Genomic DNA, 22285 nt, shown 5'->3' on the forward strand with positions numbered 1-22285 from the left:
CGCTAACGGAAAGCTGCCATGTTAATGCGGTTATGGCGTTAACGTCATTTTAACGAGATTAATGCTGATAGCACTAACATAGTGAGTCAAGAAGAAACCTATTGCATTTTCAATTACAGTGTAAGGGAGAATTCAGGGTCACCTTATCTATTAGCATTATCAAAAAAGCAGTTTTAAGTCTTATCCTAAAAGTAGAGAGGGTGTCTGTGCTGAATTCAAACTGGGAGCTGGTTTCACAAGAGAGGCCTACAATGAATTAGTGCATGACAGTAAACTGATAAGTAGTTTTCTTTTCAATGCAGTCCACCACGATTCCTTTATTGACCACTATCACTCTAACATACCTTCTGAATAAGAAAAAGACTTTTTTTTTTTTTTTAATGTATGAGGCAACACCAAAGTGATTTGTATCTCCTCCTGGGGATCTTTTGCTCAGTATAAAGGAAATCAGCAGCTATATTGACATAAGCAGAAAACTTGATGGCCCAAATATGAAAGAAAAAAGTAGTCATATATCAACATTTACAGACAGCTTTGCTTTACATGCCTATTTGCAGCTGTTAGATTTATTTATTTATAAATGCTCCAGAGAGACCTCTTTGGTAAGGAAACTTAATTCTCTGATCCTGTGATTTAACCCTAACAGCACAAAGGTCCCTTGTTCAAATCCATGCTAGGGCCGTTCTGTGCTGTCTGTGCATATGGTTGAATGCCTTATCTTGCTGCGAGTGGTCCTTAAACCCCATATGAGAGCCACTTTGACATATTTGCCTTACTTGTATGAAGCCTGAATTAAGTTGCCTACATTGGTGTTGGAGTGCAGCCTAACTTTGTGCATTGTTCCTCCTTACAGCCAATACTTCCAAACAGTAACAATGTGACAATTATGTTACGCTTTGAAGGACAATTGTAAATGGTCTGGCAGTCTCCACCTTTTCCATGTGTTCTTTTTAAACATATTTTTGGCAATTGAACAAAAAAACAAAAAAAAAAAACAGAGCAAAAAACACCCAAACACAACACCAAAGTACTTTCATCTGTAAAGATAGCATCGCTGGAATCACGATCTCTTTCCTAAAAGCATATGAATGTTATAGGAAGACAATAAGAGTTATGTGTGACTCACTCCTAGCTCAGTTCAATTTTGCCTGCCATTGTATTTTTCACCTTCTCTGAGGCCGTCTGATGTCACTTACTTAGTGTTGGAACATCTTGTAACTGAAACGTCATTGAGAACCACATTCACGCACAGCATCAATGGCACAAAAAGCAGATATTACTTTCTTTTTTACTTTTTTTTGATGAAAAGGATCTTTTTATTGAAAAACCACAGATTCTCTTACAAGCACTTTTATTATGAAATATCTATAAACCCATGTTATTACCTGTACAGGATAAAAATAAGAAACACAAACAGCTCAGAGTCGAGCAGTTTCGATGTTATTAGCTGCCCTGGTTAATGTGGTCACCTAAAAGCTGATCACCATTTGAAAATAGATCAAAGTACATAATGTACAAAAATATCTGCAGGACACACAGTGATTTATCCTTTTTTTTTTCTTTTTGCTGTTAGTGTGAACATAACTTTAATAATACAGGTTAAAATACAAAGAAAGGCTCCAAACTAATACAAATCAAGAATAATCTGAATATTCTACAACTGCCCATACAATGCTTATGTACAAGTGAAAGTTCACTTCAGTGCAAGGCTGAAAGGAAATAAAACACGACTCAGTAGAACTTTTATCCAATTACATTTAGCATTTCTGCACAATTGAGCACTTTCTTCTAAGCTTTGGAGAAAAAAAAGATCTTCTAAAAACACCAATGAGGATGGAAAAGGTGCAGGGTCGAAAGTGTTTTTAAAGGCGATATGACTTGAGCTCAGTGCTGCCTCACATGCGTTTAGCCACTCGTTTCAGCTGCTGAGATGTTTTATAGAAAATGGACTTGGGTTTCTGCGGTTCAATGAGGTTAAGATATCCTTCAGAAGCGCTCCTCACAACTCTCCGAGGCTTGTTCTCTGAACCTGAGGAAGAAACACCAAACAGAGGATATGGTCAAGAATAAATAAAACTGTACTCCTCTATTCCCGATGGATCTCAGTAGCATTCGGTTACTGATCGCTAAATTCATATGTAATGTGATGAAATCAAAGCATCCTTCTGGTTCACATGTAGAGCAGAATTAATTCTGGAGTTATGAGAGAGATGCACAAGTCAATAAATGCGTTTGGTCTTTCAAAGCAATATCTGGTGTCAATATACACTGTGACCGTTTGCTGGGTCAGGCATTCAATGTTCTGGCTTTACAGTGTGTGTTTGTGGATGTCCTGTTTTGACACTTACCAACAAAACGATGCACTCTGAGTGGCCTCTGGGCCACCAAGGAGTCTTTCTTTACGCGCTTTGCTGCATGTGTTAACTCTTCTCTGAAGCTGCTACAGCACAAAAAAACAAAAATACAAAAGAAAAACAGAAAACATAATCAGGGCCAGAAACTCAGCACTGTCCTGTCAGAAATGTCTGTTGTCACTTTTGTGGCCATTTTAAACAGCTTTAAAAGCTTAATTGGCCAAAAACACAGAGAGGTATATTACCAGTTAAACTTTCGCTTCCCTTGTGCAGCAGACGTCATACTCATGTAGGTCGGGTTGGTGCGTCTCGCTTCTTGGAGCGGTGCGATTTGTTGTCTGTAGAGCAAAGGTTCATGTTACATGACAAGTCTGCTGTTTGGCACATTTCCCTTCAAATCCACCTCACCTATCTTAATTTTTGTTGTGTATTTCTCAGCTTGATATCTGGTGTGCATGCAATCAGAATTTGGATATACCAACTTTGCTGTCAAAAAGTTGGCTTATGCAAAATGAGCATCCTACCTCATTTTCAACAGTAAATCAATGATTTTTGGTTGGGTGTGGCTCATTTTTTTTTTTTAAACAGGACTCTGTAATCTTGTGGCGAACTGATCTTTCTTTTTCTTTACGACATCACTTCAGTTCATTGAGGTTTGCAGATTTTCATTTATGCACAGCTCTCTTAAGGTCTTTCTGCATCATTTCAGGTTGAGGTCTGGACTTTGACTGGGCCGTTGCAACACCGTGATTTTTCCTTTTCAGTCATTCTGCTGGAGATTTGCTGTTGTGCTTGGGATCATTGTCCTGTTGCTTAACCCAGTTTAGGCCAAGCTTTAGCTGACAGATAGATGTCCTTACATTTGACTCAAGAATACTTCGAAGTTCATGGTTGACTCAGTGACTGCAAGGTGAACAGGTCGTGTGGATTTAAAACAAACCCAAATCATCGCCCCTCCGTGCTTGCCAGCTGGTACGAGGTGTCTGTGCCAATATGCTGTGTTTGTTTTTCACCAAATATAGCTTTCTGCATAATGGTCAAAGTTCGCCACTTTGGTCTCAGCTGTTCTAAGGACATTGTTCCACAAGCCTTGTGGTTTGTTCTGGTCAAACAAGTAATATTTGTTCAGTCTTTTTCTAATTGTACTGTTATGATCTTTAACATATAACATGCTAACTGAGGCCTGTGGAGTCTGACATGTAGCAATTTTACTAAACACTGCACAGTCTGACGTTGGGGTGAATTTACGACGAGGTCTGCAGCGAGGAAGATTGTGATGTTGTGTTAATGCATACTCCTTTTTTTAAGGTGTTCATATATGGCAAATTAATTGTGGATGTTGCATTAACCATACGTAAAGCTCTGGTCTTTTTTCCTCCATCTAGCAGCAGCTGGAGGGCAAGTGCTCTCTTAAAGGCTGGATTAGCAATGATATTTATTATTTGAGGAAAAAACAGCTTGTCATGATGCAGTGTATTTGTGCTGTAGTGAAGATGTTTTGAAACCAGGCAGATTGTTTGTAGAGCCATTTCATTGTTTGAGGTGATGCGTTTTGCTTTTGAGGTTGGTCAGGAACAAATTTATCCAACAAGTAAGAACGATTCTCATTTTGTTTGGCACTTCCAGCCGAAGACACAAGGTCACTGCTCAGCTCAGTTGACTTAAGCCTCTTTGCCCAATGTTCCACTCTGAAGACTTGGTGCTGGTGAGAATAACTCTACTCTCCATCTTGTTTTGATTAAAGTCTGAAGGATTTACCAGTTGTGGGTGGTTTAGTTACCGTGTGCTTTGAAACATTTAGGGGATGATTTTAAAGATCTTGTGGAAAGAATTAAAAGGCTGCATTAGTACTTCTAAACCAGCTTTTAAAAATGTAATTTGTTTAACTAATTCTGTTAAGAGTCTGACTCATACAGTTTAACCCACTGTGCTTCTGCTTCTGTTTTTGTAACATTACCAGCTCGTGTTGAGAAAACCTGTTTGGTGGATGAATAAAGGGGTTATAGATCAAGTATTTTTTCAGCTCTCACTCAAGACTAGCAAGAGAAATCGTGTGCAAACTGTGCAAAAACCTAATGTGGAAATGTGCCTGAATGTTGCACCAGGGAGTTGCCGTAGCACGAATGCTGAAGTTGTTTTGCTGTCTTATACAATAAAAAATTAAGCTCTACTGTAAGATACACTCACTGAAAGCATAGATAACAGCTGAAACAAACATTTGCCGTTAAAATTAATTTTTTTTTGTTTTTTTATTTTACCGTTTGGTGGTCATCTGATTCCCCTCCATGGCTTTGTTAGGTTGACCCGAGACGTCTGTGGACGTTGATGCTTGACACGGACTACTGCTGCTTATTATGATGGTTGCGTTACTTGCAGCTTGGTCTTCATTGTCTATAACTTCAAAGGTCATGTTTGGATCCATGGCACTGGAGGAGCCTGGCAGCTGGGCCTGGGTGTTTTTTTGACACGGTTCTGGCGTGCACTGGAGAGGAAACATGTCCTCCTCAAATTCTTGGCTAGCAGCAACTGTGCGGGGGCTTTGCGGTGGAAGTAACGCAGATAAATTTCTCCTGATGGGCATTCTGGGAAGTGATTCCTGTGCCACATCTGTTTGATTTCCTTTGCCTGGAAAACCAAACAGCAGCAGTAAAATCAGTCCAAATCAGAAGACACAATAATAAACAACATTATTCCCACCAACAGGAAAGATAATGGCTGCTCTTATTTTTATCAGGGGCCTAACATTTTCTTAAAACAAATCTAATTATTTATATATTTGTTTTTTCTGTTTTACTGATATCTTTTTTGATATCTTTAAAAGCGCCCAGACTCAGTAAAGAAAACAAAAAGGCGTGTTACATCAATCTATCAACTCAGCAAATATCTGATCAGATTCTGATGAAAACTGCGGGTTGGTTGCTTATGCATGGCACTGTCAGTGCTAATCAAAACACAACCACACAGCCCTTTGAAAGCAGATTGATTTCTTTTTTCTTAAACTGTTGGAACTCTTAATGAATATAATTAAAATAAACTTTAACTTTGTTGCTTATTTGGTCAAATTTTGTACAAAGCATTTCTCAAAATTGTTGAGACCAACACATTTCAATGACTGTTAGGACCAACCCATTTCATATACGGATTCTTATCAAAAAAACTAATATTTGAACAGTCACAGATGGTCAAACCTGGACTGAGAAAGTGGAAAAAATTAAAGTGGAATGCCCCTGTATACTGCTTCCTGTTTCCTGAATTCATTTCCTATGCACACACTGTGTATCCAGAGTTTATTGCTCCAGATGCCGTATGTGTTTTCAGCAGGTCACATGATGGAAGAGGATGTATGTCAGCAATGTCCCCATTTTATTCCGTGACTACAATGTTTGCTAACAGTATTAAAACCACCTCTGCAATAGGTTATTTATATTTTAGAACAGAACATTTTGCAGCGTCATTCGACCATTTTCCACACGTGGAAGCGCACGGAAAGGTTATCCCCCCGTATGGACTTGATCGACACTTAGCAACTGAGTGTACCTTTGACGATTACTGTGTTTGTTGACTATTTTGTCAATAGACCTTTGTATCACTTCTTAGACAATAATTCAAGCCTGTGGCCTGCCCCACATTTGGTCCTTGAGAAATGATTGGCAACAACTAATAAGCTGACATTATTTCGACCTTTCTTATCAATGTGTTCCTCACAACTGCGGGCCTTGGAAGTGAAAGCAAATTATACCACTTTAACGGTAAACACATTTCTTCCCAAATGATGCAGTCCCCAATACTCTATCAGTTATACGCGCTTAAGAGTAAGCCCTGAGCTAAAGAGTGCAATTTAAATAATGTCACAACAGAGAAATTAGACCGTTCCCTTAAGTTACACTAAAAATGTGATCACTGGTGTTGGAGCCATTATGCACAGTTCCCAACCTGTAAACATTAACTCTACAAAGTCAAAACTGAGGCGTGCATTGTTATTAAAAACGTGGAGCTTAAACACATAACAGTAGCTACAACTGCTGGTGTTGTTCTGCTTTGTTTTTAACAAATTGATTTAAAGTTACATTCTGAGAAAACGTGTAGTATTTTGTGAGAGAACCTGACCAATGCTCTAAGAGGAGTACCGATTCTTGTCAGAAAGTATGACAATGACCTCAACTGAAACACAATTTGGGTGAAAGCCCATTAGGTTCTTCCTAACAGTTGAAGTGGCCTGTATGATGCTTAGTTAATAAGAAGGGTTAAATGTGTCAGATTCTGGTCAATTGGGTTTAGAGACCAGATGTCAACCAGAAATTAGCCCTCCCAGGATGGTTGATGGTGTTCGCTGGAAGAGTGACTCCGAAAACCTTAGTCAATACGGGCCTAGAGACTGTTTAGAGAGAAAAAAAGTGCATTCCCTGACCAGTTAGTGAGTTGTTGCAGGGGGTTACTTGCTGTTATAATAACTATTATTGTGTAGTATTTCATTCACTGTGAAAATCAACCTTGAAATGAATGCTGATGTGAATTCGACTAAATATTAACATATGTCCACCTTTTTATCCAAATATGGTCACCTCCCCGTTGTATATTATTTTATATCAAGTATGTTTATACAGATGATATTTTCTGAAGCACGTTTTTGTCACATTGATGTATATCCATGTCGCAGTGGTGCATTTAAACACAGCAGCAAGAACAAAAACTTTTACAGGCTCCATCGCAGAATGAGGTTAAATCAAGGTGTCTGCATCCCATTAGCAGTAGTTACACTCATGGCATTTCCTGTAGCAGTGTGGTAGGGGTGAGGGAGGAGGCTAAAAGGGAAAGAAGCCAGCACATAAAGGAAGCGAGAACACTAAATGCAAAGGTGAATGACTGATTTATACATTCCCCTAAATATCAAATGCAATATTTAGCAAATGTGAGTCAGACTTCAGACACCACACAGAGTGAGGAAACGGTGATAAATAGACCTTTCCTGTGGCTGAAGTTGTCCCCAGCAATAAATGGCAGCAGAGTTCCTTCAATCACATATTTTTGGCTTGTAGGGGATTAATACATGCATGAGTTGCTATTTCTGGTGGAGGCTGCACTGAATTAGGGTCGCCTGGTTGCTGCTGCCTGTTTTTTATAGTGCGCCTTTTCTGGTTGGTGGAGCAGGGGAGTTTACGTCTGTTGACGTTTTTTCCTGCCCTGCTGTGGATCTGCATTTTCATGAATGAAGCTCAAGAGGGATTGGGAGGGTTAGATGCTAGACAGACACAGAAAAACATTTGAGGGTAGGAGGGAAAGAAAGGTAGAATGGAGGGAGGGGGCACATTGAAAGATGTTTGAAGAAAAAAGGATCTAACGGGTGGGGTGAAAAAAAAAAAAAAAAAAAAAGAGTAGATGGGAGAATTTAGAAACAAGATCGAACAGAAAGATATAAAAAGAACAGCCTGTGGGAGGCAGTGGGAGATAGCTGAATGAAAAATCACAGAACTATTAATAAATGCATCTGTGGTCTTATAATTATTAACAGTAAAAGGCTGAAAGTCTCTTTTACTGTGATCACGTTTGTGTAAATTGCTGCTATAAAGCACTCCACAAAGAGTTAACGCTCCTTTGAAACCACAACCCTCTCTAAAACCGATGAAATTTGATTGGCTTTGCGAGCTGCAGGGTGGAGCTATTTTTCTTAACATGCTGCAGTGACTTCCATTAAGAGCCGAGGAAGCAGTGAGGGACTGACTAACAGCACCATGAGAAGATCAGAGCACTTTGTCTGAATGCTAAAAATAAGCCACCTTAACTTAAAAACCTGTGCCATTTCATCTCTGTATCATTATGTCTGTAAACTGGAAAAATGCTTTTTGCACAGCTGATTAACACCACAGCACTCGTGTGTATATAACACGTGTTTGTGTCTGTGTGCATATATGACATGCATGTACGACTATTGCCTCTGGACTGAATCCAAGATGGGCAGAGTTGTTTTTGAAGGATGCAAGTGTGCGTCAGTGAGTGCAAGTGAACTGAGATGAAATTGCAACTGTACATGATACAAATGAAAGAAAAATAGTGATGCAGTTACTAAGCACCCAAATTACACCACTCATATGATGTGTCATGTGAGTGGTGCCAATCAAGCTGTTGGTTAGTCTCAAAAAGGCTTGCATGCACACCTCTACTTGTCGGTCAGAACATTAAATCCACTGGCAGGTGACGTGGAGCCCAATGATCATCTCTTCGCAAAGCAATGTCCTGCTGAGCAACCTGGGTTTTGGGGTTGATGCTGCTTTTAGTGGATGGATGTAAGCCATAACATTACTTGGATACTACTAAAATTCTTCAGAAAGACACAAACACAGCAGTGACGTCCACTTTACTAACTTGCAGTACTCGAGGTTAAGTCTAAAAACTTCCTGTATCTGTTACTATGATTGTGTTCTTGTTCACATTTTCTGCCTCAGAGGTTACTACTTAGTGGACCAAACCAAACATTGCCGCAGGCCCAGCTCAATCCCCTCCCTTTGCAGCGACGCTCCCAGATGACCGCTGCGTACTGGAAAATAATACAGCCTGCCACATCAGGAAAAGCCGAAGACATGCAACACAGTGTCCAAGTATTCTCTGGGACTCGCGAAACCCTGATCCCATCGGCCGTTTGTGTAATGCACCAGAACAAGCCACGCCCCAAAGGATCTGGCGAGTATGCACTGACGGATTAGTGACTTTAGTGGTTCGAGATACTTTAATGTACCTAAAATTCCTGTTTTTTGTTCATTGCTATGTGCATCGTTATATACTCAATTAAGAAAGATAACTGTATCCATTGGAGTTTATCCATTAGGTGTACCCACAGTTTTCTGGTTGTGTCTAACAAAGCATTAAAAGGCAAAGGTTGTCCATTTAAGTCAAACAAATGCAGCATGTGTGCAGACATTAGTCCAGGAAAAGGTGCTGCTATGTGGAACTAATAAGAGCAAATGGAAAAAAGAACAATAAAACCTTGTTTGACCAGCAAAGTATAAAGACTAGTCATGGTCAGACAGACCAAGCAGAGAGTGGAGCTTTTTATATCAGAAAAACAAGTCGGTGCACTATCAGAGCTTGCTTATTACAATATATTGCAGGGAAATTTAATAGAGGTGGTGACAAACTCCCTGATGCCTCCATATTTCATTTCCATTCAAGAAACTCTGGTCATCTGGCAGAAGTATTTTCTTCAGACGTAACATTTCCCACAATAAGTTTCAATGAAATGTAGACCACCTGCAGTAAATATCATTACAGGCAATTTGAACAGCCATATTTCACAAAGATTTTTGTGTGACTTTCCCCTAAAGGCTCTGCATGTACAGAGTTCCCTCTAGAAAACAGCTTGCGAGCATTCAGCTCATTTCATTATTCAACTTTTGGCTGGGACAGAGGGTCAGCGGCGCAACTATAAATCACATTATATTACGTGTCTGATTTTTATTGTGTATTTTATGGCTCTGAACAAGTTCTTCACAGCTAAACACAGCAAGGTAGAAATGAAGGCGAACACATCAATTTCCAGTTTACATGGTAATTAATAAAAAACAACAACAAAAAAAACAAAAAAAACAAAAACACTTTACGAACTGGTTTCTGCTTCCGTTATACATAAAACTGTCTGTTAATTTGTGTTTGAGTAATTGATGGTAAAAAGGTGATGAGGGGGAGCACAAATAGGTGAATGACTAAAAGTGAGTAGGATTAACAAGTACGCAGGGGCTTTAGAGTGATTACTAACCAGAGAGCAGAGCTGACTTACCTTTTGGTGATGGAGAAGGATTGCACAATCTTTTCGCGTGCCTCTCTGAACCTGTGAATAAAACTTTCAAGTGTCATTAAAACACTACAGGATCAATTTTCTTAGATTTTCTTTCATACAATGTAACATTTTCACAAATTTTTTGGTAAAATCACATGGATATATATTTTAAAATTGAGTGAGATGATTCACTGAATGCATTCGTGACAAAGAAGAATACGAAGGTGAAACATTTGTGAGCGCTTCTTATCCAATTTTCTCTGTGAAGGCAGCGCAGATGTTCAGTCAGTAACAAATCGTGATTCTATCATGGAAAAAAAAAGGCAATCTGGCTAACGTAAAATGTGCAGGACAAACAACATTTTAAAAAACAACTTTGTCAAAGCCAATGCATGATGCACGAATGTGGCAGAGATGTGAAGTCAGGAAAACAATAGCGGCATAAACCTCCAACTTTTATTCATAATGAATTCCCCCAAAGAACAACTTCAAGTGTTTTGGCGTGTGTACAAAAACACCTAATAATCATTTACAACCGAAACTATAACCCAAGAGAGGCTGCAACGCCGCTATTCACGAGTGATCGGATTCCTCCTTTTACTGTCGGCGTATTTCATTAAAAGTCACCAAAAACGAAAAGTAATACGATACTGAACATGCAAGCAGCGGCGCAGACAGCCAAGTCAAAATTTACTGCATGACAAACAACAGACAACCATCAAAGTAAGTGAATATTGTTGGCCGGCTTCAGTTCATGCTCCACTGTCTGTCATGGCTTATATGTCACGAGGGCCCAGTGCTGCTAGGTCATGCAGAGATGACAGTTAAAAATGAACTGTGCCGTCTCGTGGGTCCCGCCACACACAATGGACCTGGACTAATGCCATAAACACTCCCCCTTACCAAACTACCTTATAGCACAACTGAATTTTTATATTTGATGCTGTAATAAAAACTTGCTTCTAGGTGTCACACATGTAGACTTGGTGTCAGAAGAACTTGTGATCCGAACACTGGATACACTCAATTGTAAGACAAACTGGGGAGGTACGGGATAAGCATTAACATATGTGAACCTTACATCCCCTTTTTAAAATGTGTTACACTAAATAATGACAATGTTACGTTAAAAATCACAATATACTGAATTCTTTAAAGGTTAGTATTCATATAATGATACGCACTGAACTGGAAACCTTTCACACAGATGTTACATGTCCGCACTTACCTTAGTATCTTAAGTCAATAAACTGATACTGGCTATTTGATTGATTAGTGTAAATCCAGCTTGAGACACCCCAACACTCTTCTGGCATAAAAAAAAACTCCTGTATGGATTTACTGAAGGGGTGCTGTGGTAATTACAAACAAGATGTGGATGAAAAAACCTAGAAGCTTCCTTTTCATAACACAAAACTTTTCCTCCCATAAATGACTGACACAGGCTCATTTAGCATCAAAACCCTTCTCTTTATTTCTCTCTTGCTCTCTTTGATTGCTTCTGGTAGAAGTGAGATTGTCAAATACACCTGAAGAACTGGGTAAATGTATCTCCCCTTATTTCTCCAGCTGGATTTTGTGCTGTTCATAATTTCTGTATTCCCTGGTGAACTAAAAACAAACATATTTAACGTTCATTAGCATTACTTGCCCTCCTCTTCACGTATGCAACCTAGTAGCCAAAGAGTGAATAGGGTGGTAAAAGTGTGATGACTTACTGCAGGGGCTATTCTGGTGGTATTGCAGATGTGTGAAAGAGAGGACAGGTGCCAGCTCGCTGCGGAGTCCAATTTTTCCTGCCTCATTTGTCTCCTGTGACTCCACACAAATCCCTCCACCTTTCTGCTGCGGCCCCGCCCCTTCCTGGTCAGCCCAGACCACGCCCCTCTCCCTCAGCACAAGGTGTTCGAGTTCTTGGTTGTCCGTCTCGTCAGCTTCTGTGGTCAGCCCGGCTCCACGCAGCGCAGAATAATGCCGACTATAAGCTGGCAGCAAGATGTTCACCATTCTGAAAAGAAGCGGGAAAACGATCTTTCAAACTTCTCTGGGTGTGCCGCAGTAAGAGTTCACTTAATTCAGAGTGAATTCACTCTGGCCCAACCTACTTTTGCATGCGCTTGTTTTCCTGATCCTGTAGATTGGTGAGCTTGACCATCTGCTTGATGTGTTGTTTGAGATCATTTACCTGCAGCTCAAATCTGTGGCAGTGTAGCTCCTTCTCTAACACCTAAACCAAGGGGAGAATTGAGGTCAGACAGCAGAAGTGACAAGTCAAAAGCCATTCTAACATAAGTACTCTGGAGGGCAGAATTAGAAGAAGAACAAAGAAGAAGAACCAAGAAAAAAAAAAGATGGCAGAGGGGTTAGGATACTAGGGAAAAGACACAAAGTTCATCCATGTTTCACCAGAAAAGCTGTCAACTCAGGGTAAGGAAAGGGAGGGGAAAAAGATGGGGAATAAAAAAAGAAAAAGAAAAAAAAGGGAACTCTGACGTAAAGAAACTACGAAACAACAGCAGAGAGAACATTTGACCGGGTGGTGCGTCATAGTTCTGGGTCAGTTCCTGGAAGAAAGGATAAAGCAGAAAAAAATAACATGGACATGGTTTTAGGTAACTGGCTGCTGTGTGAGGGATGAGTAAAGGGTATTGATTTATTCTCTTCAGTGATCCACGAGTGAGCTAGAGAAATAAAATGAGCACGGTTCTAATTACTGGGAGAACAGATGGGAAGAAAACAAAGACAGTCACGACACCAGTAGAGACACAGCCCACCTTCCAAAATAAACAAACAAAAAACACCAAGCAGTGAGTTTTGACGGATGTAACCCACATTGTAAAGTTTTTCTCTTCATATAATCGTGCTCACTTGTCTTCCAAGTTATGTAATTAGGTAGTGTTACTTACTATTTGGCTCTACTGATCAAAGACCGACAAGTATTAACAATCTTGACTGCGTAAAATGATCAGAAATACTTAATAAATAAACAAATTAAAGGAGGATGGAAGTTGATTCATGTTTGCCAGTGAATTGCTCTTTTCGTACCGCCAGTTAAACCCCCCCCCCCAAAAAACCCCCAAAAAAACAAAAACAACAACCCAAAAACACTGAACGGGCCAACCAGTTCAACTCACCTCTGTGGTTTGATCGTTCGACTTTAACAACCTAATCTCGTTCTCGACGCGGTGAAGCCAGCCGTCGTTTTCCAGGAAGCGCGTTTCTGCCTCCTTCAAACGCTTGCAAATGTGTTGCTGCTGAGTCCGTAAGCTGGCAATCTTCCGCTCGTGCTTACAAGTGGCCTGTTGAAAAACACATCAAACGGTAACATGGATTGTGTTGTGCTCGTATTAGAATTACACACCATTAACTGTGTTCGTGGTCTGAATAATTATAGCTGTGAACAAGCTGTTTTTTTGGGGTTTTCTGGTTTTGAGCCAATGTCGGAAACAAGTTGGGTCAACAATTTGAATAAAATAAAAGACTAAAAACATACGCACATAGTCAAGTACACAGGTGTGGTACTAAACACTTCTTAAGAATTCTCTTTTCTATTTTAAATGCTATCACAGCTGAAAATAACACTGGTACACACACACATGACAGAAAAGAGCCAGGCACTGATGAGCAGTGACCCTTTCCCGTAGTGGCGTAAATGAGAGACTGAGACAACTACAGGGAGTGGAGAAGTGAAACGATGAGTCAGCAGCTGTTTTTCTGCAGGGATGATGAAAACTGTGGATAGCAGAGTAAGCATCAGCTACCTTCTCAGTCTTTTCCTTGGCACAGAGGTATTGGACCTGCAGGTTGTCCTCTTCACTGTAGCGCTGGCGCAGCTCATTCTCCTTCAGCTGTCTCTCCAAATCCAGCTGTTCTTGCCTGATTTGGGCTCGGCTCGAGAAGATTCGCCGCAGCGTTTCTGACACCCTGGAGACAGAGACTTTTTCATTAGAAGCTTCAGCTTAAAATGCCAAACTTTTTTTTTTTAAAAAAAGCAATATGAATTGACCCACTTGGTGTGTAATTACATAAAGTCAGAGCAGGTGTATACTTTGTAATGTATACTTTTAATGGGCAAATGTGGATTTGCCCTTTAAAAGAAAAAAAAAATCAATAACAGGAGTGATAACAGCTTGCAATGCAAGTGTGAAGCTAAAAGGTTTCAGTTTTGCTGGTAATGTCAAAGAGACGCTTGTGATTTTTGAGGCCGTGGCGCTGCAGCTTTGGGAAAATATTACACTGCAAGTTGCTTTGGTTCCCTCCGATTCACATAGACGAATGGGGGCAAAATATTAGAAACACTTCTTAGTATAATCCAGTGCAATAAAACAACACCACCAGAGGGTTTGGAGCCAAATGTGATTAATAGCTGCTGTGTGTGCAACATGTAAAGGGGCAAATCTATCAATCTATCAATACATTGCAGTGCCAAAAGATCTTAAAAGTTTCTAATAGCTCCTTAAAAGGCCACGAGATATGTAATATTTTCACAACACATCTAATCTGCGTCATTATTGTCTGATACATTAGCAAATGCAATAATACAGCTAATAAATGAAAGTATATGATCTGATGACAGCCATCTCTTATAATGTTAACACGAATCATTAACTTTCACAACATGCCACTTCTGTTTGCACTGCGACCGTAAGATCTTCTTAGCTTCTTCCTGGACTAGAGCTGAGGTGATGTCCAGGTTGGATTCAAAGGGCTGTCTAGTTCAGGAGGAGAGATAGCAGAGGTATGCAGGTAAATAAGGCTGGAGAGCTGTCGCTGAAATGTGACTGCACTCTTCAATGCAACTCCAGTGACGTAGGAGACGTCGTGGCCTTGCTAGACTGCTGAATTTTTAATAGTGTGAGAAGCGTGCAGCCTCTATTCAGAGCCTCTCACTGTGCGAGTTGTGAATTCTGATGCCAGTGAATGAAATGTGTGGGAGGGAGACTCATTCAGCTTTTTCTTGCCCCCCTCCCTACCCCTAACTCAAGTACCCCAACAGATGCCGCTTAATGCCTGAAAGATTACTAGATGCAATGATGGTGATGATGTGAAATTTTTTTTTCCAAATTAAAATAAATAAATGTGCATATATAATTTCATTTAAAAAAAAAAAGGCTTTGGAGGCACGGCTGTCATTCGAGACTCAAGATTAAAGAAGAAATCTATCTAAATGTGGATTATAGCAATTTTAATAAGCGCTAGCATAACTTGGTCCCAGGAGACACCAACTAACTGCATATTTGTGTAATTTTATCTATGTTTCAGAATACAAAACTGTCCAGTGCCAAAAGTTTCAAATCCCGACAGATAAAATGTCTGCATAGAAATAATCATAATTCACATAATAACAAATATTTAGTTAGTTACTTTAAATGTAGAGCCAAGTGGGCCCTTTACTTATTCTGCTTTCTTTTGAAAGTTCAGTTAATTGCTGTCACACTGTCGATCACTATTATTATTATTATTATTATTATTAAAATGCATATCCTTTGCACTGAGTGTAGCTCAGGGATGAGTAAAGGTAAATAATCATGAGGAAATGTTGCAGATGTTAAATTTGCTTGTATCTGCTAGTACAATATTGCAGATTTAATCCAAAGGGGGGAAAAGCCCATAAAAATAAATAAAGAACTCTCTCTAAATGCTGTGAGAAAGTGTATTTGTGTCTTTTTTCTGATGCATTTCCTACACTATACATTACACATTACACATTTAATCCCAACAATTAAACCAGTGGTATATCAGTAAAGAGGAGGGAAAAAAGGCTATTTGGGTGGAATGTTTTTTTAATGGGACTTGTTATACCCACTAGTGCAGCATGAGGTCATCACTGAAGACGCGCTGTTTTCCAGGAAGTAACAGTTTTCCAGGAGGCCTAAGCGCAGATTTCAAGGGACAGCATTTCATGGGAGTAACAAAAACAAGCTGCTTAAAAGTAAAAATGATCAGGGAAACAAGGTGGGCTGGACTCATTTCATTAGGAATTTAGCAGGACTGCTATCATTGGCTCACACACTTTGTTTTCAGTACATTGTGGATAGGTCAGCTTTCAAAAACTCTGTTAAAGGCCTAAGTGTGATTATATACGCATGGAGGCACATACAAATAAATAAACAGCAGCTGGTGTTTGCCACTGCACACCAACATTATGTCGGCATACAAAGCGTGTAGGATTGCCTTGGGCCAAACAAAGTCACTTTGCTCCTATTTTAGCAACAGTTTTCATGTGCGATACATGAAAAGTGCCACTCCTGGTTTAAGAGTGCATTTAAGCTTTGGGATAATGTTTAGGAAAAACTTGAGGACAAGCTCTTCATAGACTTTCTGCCGTCACAAGGAGTTTTCGTCACATGGTTCTTCCTTTAAGAACGAGATGAGGGGTGGAGACATTCAGAATGCATCTGCAGTTAAATACCAGCCACTTTTCCTTAAAAAAGGGGCCTGTGGAGGTTGTTAGGGTCTCCGATTAAATCCAAAGGCAAACCCAAACAAAGCTTTAGGAATTCTAGATAATCTTGTTTGGACTGGGAATGTCTTGAGAAACCCTCCGGAAGTACTGGAGAAAGGTGACAGTGATGTCTTGCAACTAAACACCACTTTTCTTAATCAGCTACAAAACCCCAGATTAATTATCAGAAAATACACAGAGCAAAACAGGCCGCAAGACAACAGCTACATAAAAACTGCTCGACTGTTCATGCAGAACTGTGATTCCGAGGTCTGGTGTTCAAAGGTACCTTTTGTAAAGTGGCTGTCTTTAAAGTGGAGCTAATGGTGGATGGCCAAAGTCAGTGCATGTGCAAGCAATCCCTGCGTTAATAAAAAGCTCAGGCTTCAGACTAATACTTGTTTCACATTTTTTCTACTCCTGGATATTTCTGACATCAAAAAGAGCTTCCTTCATACGGTCATCCCACCTACCTGACTATGAGCACCTGAATCCCTATCTATTGTTAAAATCTTCTGTTTGACAGGAGTAGCCAATCAGAAGACAGTGAGCTTAAAGGGAGGCCTGTAGGTGATGCAAAACTACTCTAGTAGAGTCCAAGGGAAAACCCCCCCACATGGAGGTGGAAATGACCATCCTCGTTACATGTCATTTAATAGCCTATTTAGTAGGGACGTAGTCACCTTAACTCATACCTCATCTTTGAAGAATGCTGCGTGCTATTTAAAGTTGATTTTTGGTGGTTTGCTTTGTTTTTAAAGCTCTAGATTAGTTAAACCCACCTGAGTACACTACACCTGCCCACCCTAATAGCCTAATAAACAAAATATGTTATTTTTATTTATTAAATTATAAAATAACAACGAGCATGCACCATCATTTCTAGAAGACTTCTTAAACTAGAACTGCACCCTATAGGAGAATAACAGTGATGAGTCTCATGTCCTGAGCAATAAATTTCACAAGTCTATAATAATGGTTTCATTTTGAACACAGAGGAGACTTCATAGCTACTCAAAGAGGCCAAAGGCATCAGGGTTATGGCTGAACATGCCTGCTATTATATTTGGCCATTAGATCAAAGATACTGAAATATGCCCACACTCAAAGCCAGACTCGTTAAACACAAAAACTGGAACATCCTCATGCTGTTTTTAAATAACACGCCATGTTGGTTCTTGAATTGTGGGGTGCTGTCTGCAAAGTTTTCAGAATGCCTCCTTGGAGACTTCTTTGACAGGCTGTCAATAAGTTTGGAGCCAACGCTGATTAAAAGTTGAGTGAATGTAAACATTAAATAACGCAGATCTAGCAACTCATATAAAGGCTTTGTACGATGCATACCAATTCAAGACAGCATATTTATGCCACTGACCTCATTTTATTCCATCAAGTGATGGTTTTAGTATAAATCTTGAATCAAGCAGCTCAATATATTCTCAAGCTGCTGAGCAGATTTAATAAAAGGCTCATTGCTAAAAGCTAATTTCATAATATTTAATCTACCACAAATGCCAATGAACAAAGACAAAGGGCCACATTAAAAATGCTGTAAATTGGGATATCATTCTTGATTATACAACCTGACCCACTACACCCAATTACACCTTACGTTCCCTGTTCCACTTCTTTATAGAATCTAATGGATCTACAGCTGCCAGAACCATTTACAAAACCACATAATGCGTCATTATTGTCCGATACATTAGCAAATGCAGGCCACAAGCTCTCTGCCTGAATCATTGTCTTCATTCCAGTTACACGCTTTACAATAAAAGTGGTTATGACACATAAAGTAACAAGTTACACTCTGAGTCACGCTCATGGACTTGCTTACCTTTTGAACTCTTCTTGCTTCTGGGAAGAGATTGTGCTAAAAGCCCCAGCCCCCGTGCTCTTCGTCTCATATTCTTTTAGTTTCTGCTTCAACTGCATGATCTTTAGGGATTAAATAGAACATTGATATCAGTCAGGATTTATCATGTCCATGTCCGATTGTCCAAATACAAAGTAATTAGTTGTGCTGTTTGTTATTTTGTCTTACCTCTTGCCGCTGCTTCTCACAGACCACAGCATACTGGCCAATGTGACTGTCCAAGCTGACAACATTACTCTTCAGCTGTCAAGGTAAAGGTAGAGAGAAAAACGGATGGCTAATATAATGTCATTTTGTATATTCATGGTCCAAGAATCACAGCTAGGATTACAACTGGTGACCATAACACAATATGACTTGAACACTAACCGAGGACTTGATCTCCTTAGCCCTGTTGGCATACTTTAAGGTATTATGGGTGTCATCATATGATTTGGAAGAGGGGCTAACATTGGCAATCATAACCGTCCTGCAGTTGCCTCCCAAGGAGTCTTTAAGTATCCGCGTCAGCTTGCTGTCTCTGTACGGTATATGAGCCTTTTTACTCTGAAACACATGAGAAAAATCAGGGTTGGCACAAAAAGGGTTAGGTTTCTTTATAATGTAGATAGACAAGTATCCAGAAAACACAGGAAACTCTCCAAGCTTGTGCTTACTTAAAAAAATGATAAAAAAAAAAGAAAAGGAACAAACTCAGAATTGAGATTTTTACTAATTAGACAAAACAACACAAAAAATAAACCTGATTGAACCTTATTTATACTTTATGCAGAGTAATAACCCTTCATGGGAATTGCCCTAGGATGCATCTCCATCTGGACACCCGCCACAAGAAAATCTTATTGACATTTCACTGTCTGGTGGGGACCAATAAACCTAAAAGGGAACAAAATTCAGCACGGAGTGTTCATTTTAGATTTGAAATCTTTCTCAGCTGGTCTGTGAACATAGCTCAAGTCTTAATAATGGCAGCAGATAAACTACAGCTGCTTAGGTGAGTCAGAGTCTCGTGAGCATTGGGACTGCAGAAAGTCACATTAAAGACGAGTTAGCAAGAGGAGTGTAAAATGGTCTCTTTTAGGGACCACAGCTGTGCCTCCACGTCTCTTTGGGAAGAAAAAAAAAAGACAACATCTGGATTCAGCCATTGTTCATGTCAGGTCTTGGGAGTTTCAGGATACCCGTGCCTTTTGGGGGGGAAACAAAATCACCGTTTTAATAAGATCAGGAGTTCAAAGTTGTTCCAAAGTCAGTATCTAGAAGGTAATATGTCAGCCAAACTCCAACCGTTTGTTTTAATTTCATTATTTCATTATTATTAAGTCTGTGCAAAATGATCACCACAACTTATAGGTGAATATAAGAATCTGAACTCATCTAAACATTGCAAGTAGCTACGAAATAACACCAAATTCACATTCGCAGGATTGGAAACAAGCCAACACCTTTTACATATCAAAACAACAGGAAAGTTAGTCGAGGCTCTTCTTGTTAAAAATACAATATCCTTCAGAAAAAGTCATGGTCCAGTCACTCTATTGATCCATCTCTTTTCTTTAACACATACAAACACAGTTGAAGAAAAAGTTTGCTTACATGGGATACGTGGAGACGATCCATATCCCATATGTGGAGGTCTGTTAAAAAGGTTGTATCAAAGTGTAATGTGTGCATAATAATGACATGAGCTGGGAGAGAAAGCTGGGGGCAGTAAGTAGCAGCTGGGTGCTGCCAGTCAATGCATTTGATTAAATGATCATCAGCAAATGTGAGCACCTCTCTAAAAGCAAACGTTTTACGTCTTCTTAGCAGGTGAGGTGTTTCTTAACACAATGCCAAGGAGGAAAAAATCAATAATGACATTAAAGAAGCAACTGTTGCTGCCAATCAAACTGGGAATTTCCGAACATTCCACTGAAAACACTCAAGATATTTCGCAATCACACATTTGACATGCTAACTCTGGTCAGAGACCTGACATGCATGTTAAATGTTAAAATTCATGACAGTACAATTTGAAAAAGACAATAAAATAATGCTTATTTGGAAAAGTTCCCAAGAGAAAGAATCTTCTCTCTAAAAAGAATGTGGCAGCACAATTAGGCTTGCAAAGTCCCATCTGATCACAGCGCAAGACATCTGCAACAATGTGCTTTGAACAGACTATACTAAAGTGGAAATGTTTGGCCATAATACACAGAGTCATGCCATATCAGCACAAATATTTCATACCAACTACTGTTTTGTAGCCACAAGACCTGGGAGCTCTGTAGTCATTGAGTCGAACATGAACACTTTTATAAACTAAAGTATTCCTGAATCGAATGTGAGGCCACCTGTCCAATAGCTACAGCTTGGCCCAAACTGACCTTATGAGAGTTGCGCACAAATTAATGTCTGCAAACCTCAATAAACTGAAGCGACATCGTAAAAGCCAAGTGGACCGAAATTCCTCCAAAATAACGTGAGACCGATAAATTTATATAAAAAAAACAAGTACTTCAAGCAATTGCTGCTACAGGTGTCTCTGAGTCGCAGAAGCTAAACTACACTATACTGCCAAAAGTATTCCCTCGTCTGCCTTTACATGCATATGAACTTGAGTAACATCCTATTCTTAATCCATAAGGTTTAATATGATATGTCGGCTTAATCTTTGCAGCTACAGCTTCAACTCTTCTGGGAAGGTTTTCCACAAGGTTTAGAAATGTTTTTATTGGGAATTTACGGGACTATTCTTCAAGAAGTACGTCTGTGAGGGGAGATAGTGATGTTGCATGCCTCCGCTCTTATTAATCCCAAAGGTGTTCTATCAGGTTGAGGTCAGGACTCTGTGCAGTCAAGTTCTTTGACACCAAAGTCAGTCATCCATGTCTTTATTGACCTTGCTTTGTACACTGGTGCACAGTCATGTTGAAACAGACAGGGACCATCCCCAAAAAGTTCCCATAAAGTTGCGAACAAGAAATTATCCAAAATGTCTTGATGTGCTGAAGCATTACGAGTTCCTTTCATTACAACGAAATGACGTAGCCCAGTTCCTGTCCCACAGCATAATCCCTTGTCAACTTTACCAACTTTACATTTGGTAATTTACTTATCTATCAGTCTAGAGATCAAATTTGTACCACTATAGAGTCCAGTGGCGGCGTGCTTTACCATCAGCGGTCCCCAACCCCCGGACCGGAAATGTTTGGTACCGGGCCGTGAGAGTTGAGGCTCGGGTGTGAAATTGATGGTTTTCAGGGTTTTTAGCGTTTTTTTTTTTTTTTTTAATCGTTAACTTGATTTCCCTGGGTCTTTTCGCGTGTGTTATGAATAAATCTTCTTTGTTATGGTACCAGTACTGGTTTTATTTTGTTGTATTTAACTGCGACACCTTAATGGCCAGTTGTGTATCTGACGGACGAAAGCCGAACCAGTTCCACACCACTGAAGTTGCAGCATTCTTAAAAACCAATTCTGGTTCATCTGCTTCATTCATCAATCCGCTTTCACCCTTCTCATTCTCTGTCGCCGCCATGCTTTTTCCACCATGTGCATATCAAAACAAAGGCACTGCGCATCCACGTTTTACCCATATTCTATTGCAATATTTCATTTTCTTATCATTGCCTAACATTATACGGGTATTACCGTGAACGGTATGATATGGCCCAACCCTACTAGATCATATTTGATTATATCCTTATATCTAAAAGCTAAAAATTGACAAAGGATGCACCTTCTCTGTAATAAAAATAAAAAACCAAAGCAAAAACAAATACAAATTTCAAAAAAAAAAAAAAAAAAAAAAAAAGCTAAAGATGATAGTAAGGTACCCTGCTACAACATACCCTAAC

General features: G+C 39.6%; 1 protein-coding gene across 1 annotated transcript in view; it reads right to left on the bottom strand.

The window, feature by feature from the left end:
- Positions 1 to 996: 996 nt before the first annotated feature.
- Positions 997 to 22285, bottom strand: part of kif18a (kinesin family member 18A) — a gene marked incomplete in the record, with an annotated part of 53347 nt that continues 32058 nt past the window's right edge. Inside the window, 12 exon segments of the mRNA XM_042221011.1 lie at positions 997 to 2029; positions 2349 to 2440; positions 2600 to 2692; positions 4613 to 4979; positions 10123 to 10173; positions 11841 to 12130; positions 12228 to 12349; positions 13257 to 13421; positions 13884 to 14046; positions 18405 to 18505; positions 18612 to 18686; positions 18813 to 18989. Coding sequence (XP_042076945.1) covers positions 1896 to 2029; positions 2349 to 2440; positions 2600 to 2692; positions 4613 to 4979; positions 10123 to 10173; positions 11841 to 12130; positions 12228 to 12349; positions 13257 to 13421; positions 13884 to 14046; positions 18405 to 18505; positions 18612 to 18686; positions 18813 to 18989 — 1830 coding nt within the window.

The sequence above is a fragment of the Haplochromis burtoni genome, unplaced genomic scaffold (genome assembly GCF_018398535.1).
Source record: "Haplochromis burtoni strain Fernald_Lab_line unplaced genomic scaffold, NCSU_Asbu1 Contig_59, whole genome shotgun sequence".
In the NCBI taxonomy this organism is placed as follows: Eukaryota; Metazoa; Chordata; class Actinopteri; order Cichliformes; family Cichlidae; genus Haplochromis; species Haplochromis burtoni.